Genomic DNA, 10,000 nt, shown 5'->3' on the forward strand with positions numbered 1-10,000 from the left:
ATATTTCTAAACAGAAATGTTTTTGCTCTTTATTGACAGTTTTACCACGAATTCCCAAAGATGTCAGCATCCAACACATCACTTCGTTCACAGCACGCGTGGGGTGGTCTGCGGCCGCGTCAAGCTCCCAACCACAGGCCTACCACGTAGAACTGACGACATCCTCTGACAACGTTGTGACTCGCATATCTTCAGAAAAACGCTCTGTGACGTTTACTCACCTTCAACCAGATACACTGTATCATGTTCGCGTCCAGGCTGAAAATCGAGCAGGAAACGGATCCAGTACGTCCTTTGTGGCGTTCACGACAAAAGCACGTAAGATTTTCAAGAGTACACTTCTAAAAAAAACGTCGTCTTTTATGTGATGAGCACACAATACTAATATTTTAACAGGGATTGGAGTCTATGACTTGCAGCTTACATCTCACATATTTCCCTTTGGAAATTATCGTTTCCTCAAATCATCTATATTTAGCTTTTGCCAAGTATGGCCGTCTTTGATTACGTCACTTGTACATAAATTAACGTTTTATTCACCCTTGAAAAGGTAACGTTGAAATAATTAGGTTTAGGAAAATGCTGACTCAAAATAGAGGGACTAGACTATAGAGCGAATAGACTAGTTGTAGGCTCCTTGTCATAGGCTAGTGATAGAGCTAAAAATCACAGACACCACACAGCGAAAGTTACATGACATACTCTTTCGACCGTTTCCACATTCGAGTCCAACCACCAGTTTTACAATGAGGTTACTGATCCGTTAGGTGTTGCTAATGATTAACCTTTTTATCACCTCTCTTCCAAGGTCCTCCGATCATTGTGCCATCTGCTCCAAATAGTAAAGTCATTGCCGGTCAGTCAATAACGCTCAAGTGTACTCATTCACGCGGTGACGTACTGTGGTACAAACAGGGAAGTGATGAACCCTTTGCGACTGGGCAAGAATTAACTCTTCCCGAAGTTTCCTCCAACGACGAAGGAACGTATTATTGCGCATCGCAGAATGGACCAAAAGGCTCGATCAAAGTTTTCGTAATCGGTGAGTTCTTTTTATCTCCTTTAATTAATTAACTCTTTTCCTCGCGTGAAAAAGGTGCAGCATGTGGTTGAAGGAATTGTTTTAATTAAGCCCATGAAATTAGTAGAAGTGCGCATCAAGTCACTCTTGTGCTACAACGCAACGGAAATCGCATCGGTTGATCAACTTTTACTTCGAAATCGGCCAGAGTCTAGGCTACCTTTAGACTCGCCTGAAGGTTCGTTCCATTTTGAGAACTTTCTGACATCACTAGTATACAAAATTCCGAACTGTACTTGACATCGTGTGATTTACTATACCATTGCTTATTTATCTTATAGTACCTCCTGTTATTACTAATCTAAAGTGCCTCCTGGTAGAACACGACGTAATCTTAATGTGCGAAACGGCAAATAGGCATCCTGTCGAATACACATGGATGAAAGATGGAGAACTGCTGACCAGTAAATCAGACAAGATAAAAGTACCAACAAGAAACAATACCGGCACTGGATTGTACGAATGTCACGTGTCGAATATCGCTGGAAAAGCGTCGAATTCTCTTGACATCGCTTCTATGGGACAAAGAGGTAAGGTTCCATAGCCATTATTTTTGTAAACTAGCACCGAGGGAGACCCTAAGTTTTTAATAGACCCTTCGGATGTCAAGCCTATTCACTCCCAGAGACCATGTTTTTTTCAATCGATAGAAGAGAACGTAGATGCCTATGAACTGACTTTAATTCCCGGCTAGCGTTATGCTGCCGTGATGTCCTGAATTGAATTTCAGCTGCTTATTTTCACGTGAAATAGAAACTGGAAAATGCTCTCCATAGCATAGCATCGCAGAGCATAGTCAACACTCGGATGGCACGATATTCAAAAGGCCTTTCACCTCCACGGGCCTTAGAACTACGGGGAAACTTTACCTGTGAAAATGTTTGATTATAAACCGGGTTTATCCTCTGACCCTCCGGTAGAATCTTTTGCTCTACAATGGTTGAAACGAAAGCGTACGTTCAAAATGGCTGAAGCTGCTGGTAGCAAATACGCGGGCGTAACTTCAGCCATCGTTTCAATCATTTTTAGAGCAAAAAAAGAGACTCCTCTTAGTCTAGACTACGGGCGATGATGAAGCACAATTCCTAATTTCATAAAGATTTTCGAGAATAACTTACTCATCTTACACTCTTTAAGACAACCGCTTCGAAATCCGTACGTCCTTTCTGTAGAGCAATACTGCTGACACATTTCATTAGCGGTTAGACCGCAAATCATTTCCTTAATTTGCTTACGCACATATTTCTGGGTTATTGAATTCTTTTGCAACTAACCTTAAGCAATTGAATATTTCTGCTCATAGAAATTAGGCGACTTCCGACAGCTTGCTCTCTCTCTCTCTCTCTCTCTCTCTCTCTCCAGTCCCCCGGAGAGCCTGCTCGCAGGCCATGTGAAAAACGTAGTTTACAAACCGTGATTTTATATTCTCTTCAACAGTGGACACAAACGAGGCAGTCTACATCGCAATCATCGCTTTGTTAACCGCTCTTCTGGCTATTCTTTGCTGTGCCTTCGCTTTGATGACGAAGACTGGAAAAATAATCTTTAAGACGAAGAAAGCCAGCAGGAAACTGAAAACCCCAGGCTCTTCAACACAGATGACACCACTTGAAATTGTCGCGAGCGGGGAAAGTGAATCACGCTCTCCCGACAATGTCACGCAAGATCATGATGACGTGTTTCCTTACTTGGTTTCCGAAGCATGGGTTGCAGGAAATGGACCTTATAAGAGCTTACACAGAGGTGAAGGCACTGAGGAACATGAACAGGATGTCACGCAAACTTGGAAACCAGATTACTTAAACATATCGCCCAGCAACAGAAACGATAGCGCCGCTAACTGCATGTATGCTTCACTGATGTATACACAAGGTGGCAAAGACAAGTCTGGAAGGCCTTACGTTAACATGGATGAAAATGGGTCAGTCGTGAAATGTGTAGATCGGTGATTCCGTTGTCACTTTCGAAGGCAGTTATTATTTTCCCCACAATCGTCAGACCAAAACTTGTCTCAGGTTGGCCCATTTTAAATGTCATTTTTGATAACCAGTTGGCTAATACGGAGCATGATCACATGAGCAAACACTCGCGTCTTACTAGTTGTCAATATTTTATTCCATAACAGGCGATTTTCGAGTTAGCTTTAACCTCGGTTTGAAAGTGAGGTTGTTGGTTGTAAGTTTCGTTGGATTCGATTTGAGGAGTTTCAAGTAACTCTTGTGGCAAACAATACATAACGCAGGTCTTGGTCCAGCCAGCAGAACGTTTTGTAATTTTGACATGTCAAATGTCTTTCTAATAACATGCTGTAACTACGCTACCTAGTAGCAGTAATACTCTTGTTTTCTTCTATCACTTAAAGGGGCTATGTCACGTTATTTTAGCGTGTTCAGGGAAAATCTATAGTTAATCGCGAGCTTAAAACGTGGATTTTCCTTAGCGATAAAATTATCGTTGGGTCCACGTTTTTCAAGATTACCCAAATCTGTTTCAATCTTGTCCATTTGTGTTCATCCATGCTTCTCTTTCCTTTAGCTTTATTTCTTTTATGCTGCTCAACAGTTTTAAATGGTTATAGCACTGTTTCGTTCTACTTTTTAGGCATTCTGTGTGACCTGAAATTAAATCATTTTGCGTGACATAACCCCTGTAACAGTGATTTGTGTAAATCGCTTTTGATTCCACTAACGATGCGTCGGTGCTTAACAGTTCGACGAATCGCAGTTAAAAAAAGTCGGAACAAGTGTATTTACCACACATTTTAAGAACTGCAAATATTGATTAAAGGATATGATTACTTTGTTAAAAAATGTACGCGAAAAAATTACTCGATTCTGATTGGCTAAAAAAGCAGTGCAGTTTTGCTACAACACAGTGCAAAAACGTGTAATACCTGAATTTTTTCAACCAAATGATTTTTCTCGTGCAATTTGGAATAAATAAGCACGAGTAAATTTTTTCAAAGATGACCAAAACTGCACGAGCCCGTAGGGCTCAAAATTATGTGATTACCTTTACTAATATGGATGTTTTGCAGACCTTTAAATCCCATTTATCTATTTGCACATTAAATACTTGCTCTAAAAATCACTCCAATAAATTCTTCTTAAATAGGAGGAAAGAAATTCTAAAATGTTACCTATATCAAGAGAAAATAAAGCAACAGAGAGAGTTGGTAATAAAATCATTTTTATAATAATTATTTTACTATAATGTAATATTGTGCCGATGATTATATTAGAATACATACTATTTTAATGGTATTCCTTTTAGTGACCTCTCCGGCGGGTAATTGGATGTCACTGTTGGACTAAAACCTCTGCAATGGGCTTATCTAGCCAGTGTAAGAATCTCCAAAGATAATGATATGAGGTATAGAATAAAAAATTAAAAATGATAAGTTTATAATTAATAATAACAACAACTAATAATGATAATAATACAAATGATAATAACAATAATAATGATGATAATAATAATAATAATAATAATAATAATAATAATAAAATTGGTAAAATGGCAAAGATACTTGAACTTCAAAATCAGTTTCCTTTCAACGTCCGCATTCAATGGACATAAGAGGCTTTACGATAGGACGACGACGACGGCTAACAAGACGCCACAAAACAATGGGTGTAAGAATCAAAAAACAATAGCTCTGCACGCCCTGCACGTGCATTTTGGTACATTTCTTTGCCGTCTTCTTCCTGACAACGACGTGAATTGACAAAAATTTGAAGTTGTGTAGAGGACGTGAGAACCTGACGAAATATTTTTAATTTTCTTCCCAAACAACCACACCCTTCATGCCAATTTTATTCCCGCGATTTCCATTCCGATCGACTTGGAGGAAATTGTTACAATAACGGGAAATAATATCTTTAGTTAACGTTCTCGTTGGTTTCGTCGTCCTCCTTTCGTAAGGTTCCTATTAGATAAACAAACATCCGAGAACTGCTCACTTTCTGCTTAATCTAAAAACTAGACCTCTCCCTCTCTGTAACCTTTACTTGCTCTTGCCAATACAGATAGAAAGTACAATTATCTGGTTCTTGCACGATTTTCACGATTTCCTTGTGTTTTCACGTAAACGTGTTGGCAAAGAAAATAAGAAATTCGAGAGTTTATTTCAGCCCGATAATTTGTTGAGGCATTGTTGGCCGACAAAATAATGGTGACGATGACAATGATGATGATGTTGACGTTGATGTTGACGATCACGAATGAGGATAATAAAAAAAATTTAAAAAATAAAAAAAATTACCTAAAGTCTGATCTTCACTTAAAATGAGTCACTAAAAATTTCACTATAAGGAACTTTAAGGGAAAAGAAAAAGGGCAAGTTTTATAAATCAACCTCGCAAATTGATACCCAACCAACTCTTCTTGAGTCATTAGTATGGAGAAAGTCTAAGCGAGGTCGGTCTCCGTCAGCCACATTTCATCCACCAGGCACTCGGATCGTTGGCAATGAGATATCAAGCTGTTCCACATGCGATGCACAGATAATAAATGACGGTTACCTGGAAGAAAATGATGAAAAATTATCATGATGCATTTTGCGAAATTAATGGAACCATTCTGTATTCAGACACCTTTGAATACAAATAAGCCAGCTACCTCAAAGTTTAAATAATACACAACTAGTGAATTAGATAAGAGTGTTGATCTATCACTTTGCGGTCTTGCCCCAGCACAGGAGCAAATGAAGCCCCCAATTTTAACCAATCAGAAGAAGCCATGTCACGCGTGACTGCTTCTGTCATGTTTTTTCAGGGACATGACAACCGATTTTGTGACTGCCATAACAACATTCTGATCTAATTCACTCTTGTATACACTCGTGGTATACAAACATAATTAATGTCTCCTCATAGAGACTTTTAAGGACCAATGAAACGAAATCAACGAAACGACAAACCACCACCACCACTACCACTACCACTACCACCACTACCACCACTACCACTACTACTACTACTACTACTACTACTACTACTACCACTACCACTACCACTACCACTACCACTACCACTACCACTACCACTACCACTACCACTACCACTACCACTACCACTACCACTACCACTACCACTACTACTACTACTACTACTACTACTACTACTACTACTACTACTACTACTACTACTACTACTACTACTACTCAATCATCATCATCATCATCATCATCAATTATATTTACCTTTGGATTATGGATCTGCTTGAGGAAGGTAGTATCTTTTGCTTCTCCAAGCCCTACATACCCAATCATGATTTACCAATGAGGCCAGACCATGACACTTGAGGCAACGACCACCACCCTTTGCAAATTTAGCGTGGGGTCTTTGTTTCCAAAGGGTAAACTCAAACAAAAGTTTTGGGGACGCACTTTTTACTCATCTAAAGAAGGCTAAAATTTAAACCATAACCGCCCTCAGATAGCACTCTCTCCTAAATCATTTTAAGACCCTGGAAATGTTCAGGGGCCTTAGCAGGAACACTGGTCGGCTGCTCTACCCATTGGGCTAGATCATATCGAAACGAACCGTAGGTTATGCGTCACGAGTACTAGATTCACTATCCACCACCCGTTTCAACACCCGCTATACCAAACACTCTATAGCACACAGAGGTGCGCTGCTCTGAAACTACTTGACAAGTAAACACCGCGAATTAATTTCACTTGCTATAGGAGTCTCAAGCGGAAACTGGGATCATTAGACAATTTTAAGTGACATCTGCTTCCACATGCACTTTTAGATCACCCACAAACTTGAACATTATAGCCTTATTTAAATGTATATATCGTAGGTTTTAGACGAGTTGTACATTCTCTTAAAGTGCACCTAACCCCAAAATATTTTTTTTGCTAAAATGAATCTTTACAACTGTTCGAAACGCATTGCGGCCATTTTTTCATTTTTCTAACAAATCCTGGCATTTTATAGGCTTCGAAAGTTGCGAAAATCCAAGCATCTTTTGCTCACGACCGAGTCAGAAGGGGAGTGGGTCTATTCCTGGTTTGACGTCACAATCTACTTTGCATGCATTTTTACAAAGAGTTAATGCAATGTAAATCAGTTTGTGACATCAAATCAGGAATAGACCCACTCCTCTTCTGACTCGGTCGTGAACAAAAGATGCTTGGATTTTTGCAACTTTCGAAGCCTATAAAATGCCAGGATTTGTTAGAAAAATGAAAAAATGGCTGCAATGCGTTTCGAACAGTTGCAAAGATTCATTTTAGCGAAAAAAATATTTTGGGGTTAGGTGCACTTTAAGTCCATTAGTGCATTAGATCGTTATATAAACGACCCCACAAGCTTTTAGCTTTGAATATTATCCGTTTTAAAATAAAGGATTTGATTGATTGACTGATTGATTGATTTATTGATTAGAACTCCTAGGGAGCTAAAAAAAAAAACGCAGAGTCACCTACACAAACAAAACAAGAGCAAGGAGACCCAAGTTTTCTTAAACAGAAAACTGGTCCAATTGTAGCTATATTACGAAGAATGGCAATTTCCTTGCAGGCAAGCAAGAGAAAGCACTTAAAATCAATAATTCTATTGTCTACGTTTGTTACGAAAATTTCATTTTTCGCAATAATTAGGGTCTTTCTGCAGGTACCGGAAAGCATTGTGCTTTTGGTCACTTGGGATTAATCTTGAGTTGGAGTTGTTTTGTTTTCTGTCTTGTTTCTTTTGTTTACGTAATTTCAGATAGATAGATAGATAGTTTATTCACCTTAAAAACTTGCAGCCAAAAGCTGAATTGCGGTAAGGCTTACAAATACAAAATTTACAACTGCGCTTAACTACAAACTAATTATAGGACTTATACTACATAAAAATTGTTAAAGAATCACACATTAAAAGCATGCGTCAAATTCCTATATACAATAAGAAACAAATTTATATCTAGTTCTCAGCTACTATGAACAAAACTTAAAAGAAAACTATTCTTGCATCTTTCAGTTTTACATTTCGGACGAATAAATGTTCTTTTTTCTCTCAGATAGTAGCTTGGTTGGTATCTACTTGGAAGTAGTCTGTGAAGACTGTGAGATTGATTTGCACATATTTCATCGAACAACTTTGCTGCAATTGACTCTCTTCTATCATACAGTGTTGGAAGTCCAGACAGCTCTAGAGCCTTAGCATACGATAGTTCGGGGTAAATAATCTTCATAGCGCGTTTTTGAAGTCTTTCTAGGTCTTCGCTTAGATAACTTGGTAGAGCGCGATGAAAAACTGGGCTGCCGTACTCCAGAATAGAGCGAATGCATGTAATGTAAAATAGAAGAAGCTCTCTTGTGGCTACATGCGATTTCTTAAGCTGTCTAAGAAAATATAATCTTGTTGAAACTTTCCTAACTAGTTCTGACACATGGACATTCCATTTTAAATCACTGCTTATATTGAGTCCTAATAATTTCACACTGTTCACAGTCTCTAGGGTCTGACGGTTCACCCAAATAGGGTCAAACTCTGGTTCGTTTTTTGCAAAGCTAATCCTAAGCTCTTTGCATTTTCTTTCGTTTAACTGAAAACCGTCGTTCCTTGCTTGAATAGCAAGATCGTCTACCATTTGCTGAATACAGCTCTTTTGCCCTTTAGTTATTACCTCAGAGATTGTGGTATCATCCACATATTTCCACATCTCTGCCTCTCCTGCTTTCAAATCATTAATCATTATTAAGAATAACCACGGCCCAAGCTTTGTCCCCTGTGGAACACCGACCGGAATGTAACGCCATTCGGAGAAGCAGTCTTGGGCAAGTTTAACTCTCTGTCTCCTATCCGATAAAAAGTCAACAATCCAGCATAATATGGGATTCGGAATATCGTAATCTGAAAGTTTACGCACTAAGATATTATGGTCAATAAGATCGAACGCCTTACGGAAATCAAATAAAACCGCTCTAATCGCGGCCGAGTTCCCATCAGAGCTGACGTGCCAGTTATGGATCATGCTGACAAGGGCGTGCGTAGTGCATGATTTAGGTATTGTCCCATATTGCCTTTTGTCGATTTTTTTAAGCACGGCGGGCATCACAAAGTCATGAACAACATAATCTTCTGCAAACTTTGAAAGAATAGGCGTGAGGGAGATAGGGCGAAGGTGCTTGTTGACGTCTTGGATAGGTCTTTGTTTGGGGACAGGGACAATATCTGCCTCTTTCCAAGATAAAGGCAATCGGCCTTCGCGAAAGGAAGAATTCATGATATCCATGATGGATGGCGCCAATAGATCAGCATTCTCCTTTAGAAGCCATCCGGGAATACCGTCCGGTCCTTGTGCTTTGGCTGGATTAATAGAGCATAACTTTCTAAAGATAGAAAACTCTGATAGCGGTGGAAAATCATCATTCATAGTTCTGCTCGAAGACACAAAGGCGTCCCCTCTAAATGGATTGTGGGTAAGCGGTACAAAGACCTCCATTGGGGCTAAGAAAGTTGTGTTAATGTGGTTTGCAAGATCATCTGCTGATAGACCACGAGCACCTTCTAAGTGATGAACGGACTTTAAAATATTATCACGTGACCCAGAGGGCCCTTCCATTCCACTGAGTCTCTTGATTTCGCCCCACCACTTAGCTGGGGAACACCCCTTTAGGTATTGCACTTTACATTCGTAGTACTTCGCGCGGCATCTTTTGCGTTCTCGGTTAACAAGGTTTCTCAGGTGGTTAAACTCCGCTCGGTCTCCTCGGCCTAGGGCCTTTTGTCGCTTTCGAATCAGGTTCTTAAGAGTGGAATTTATCCAAGGTGGTTCCGTTCGATGAACAATTTTAGGCTTCATCGGCAAAACGAAATCAAGGCCAGTTTTGATGATCTTTTGTAACATCGACACCTTTCCTTCGCAAGTTGTCATAGCTCTGATCACCGCAGTAACATCGACTTCATTGAGATACGT

General features: G+C 39.5%; 2 protein-coding genes across 2 annotated transcripts in view; one reads left to right on the forward strand and one right to left on the reverse strand.

Annotated features, from left to right (window-relative positions):
- Positions 1 to 5,457, forward strand: part of LOC138023682 (hemicentin-1-like) — a 12,893-nt gene extending 7,436 nt beyond the window's left edge. The window contains exons 4-7 of the mRNA XM_068870724.1: positions 40 to 318; positions 809 to 1,042; positions 1,363 to 1,611; positions 2,519 to 5,457. Coding sequence (XP_068726825.1) covers positions 40 to 318; positions 809 to 1,042; positions 1,363 to 1,611; positions 2,519 to 3,030 — 1,274 coding nt within the window. The 3' untranslated portion in view covers positions 3,031 to 5,457. The remainder of the gene's footprint in view (positions 1 to 39; positions 319 to 808; positions 1,043 to 1,362; positions 1,612 to 2,518) is intronic.
- LOC138023681 (3'-5' exoribonuclease HELZ2-like) overlaps positions 3,175 to 10,000 on the reverse strand; it is a 38,066-nt gene continuing 31,240 nt past the window's right edge. Inside the window, exon 17 of the mRNA XM_068870723.1 lies at positions 3,175 to 5,604. Coding sequence (XP_068726824.1) covers positions 5,492 to 5,604 — 113 coding nt within the window. The 3' untranslated portion in view covers positions 3,175 to 5,491. The remainder of the gene's footprint in view (positions 5,605 to 10,000) is intronic.

Source organism: Montipora capricornis, chromosome 11 (genome assembly GCF_036669925.1).
Source record: "Montipora capricornis isolate CH-2021 chromosome 11, ASM3666992v2, whole genome shotgun sequence".
In the NCBI taxonomy this organism is placed as follows: domain Eukaryota; kingdom Metazoa; phylum Cnidaria; class Anthozoa; order Scleractinia; family Acroporidae; genus Montipora; species Montipora capricornis.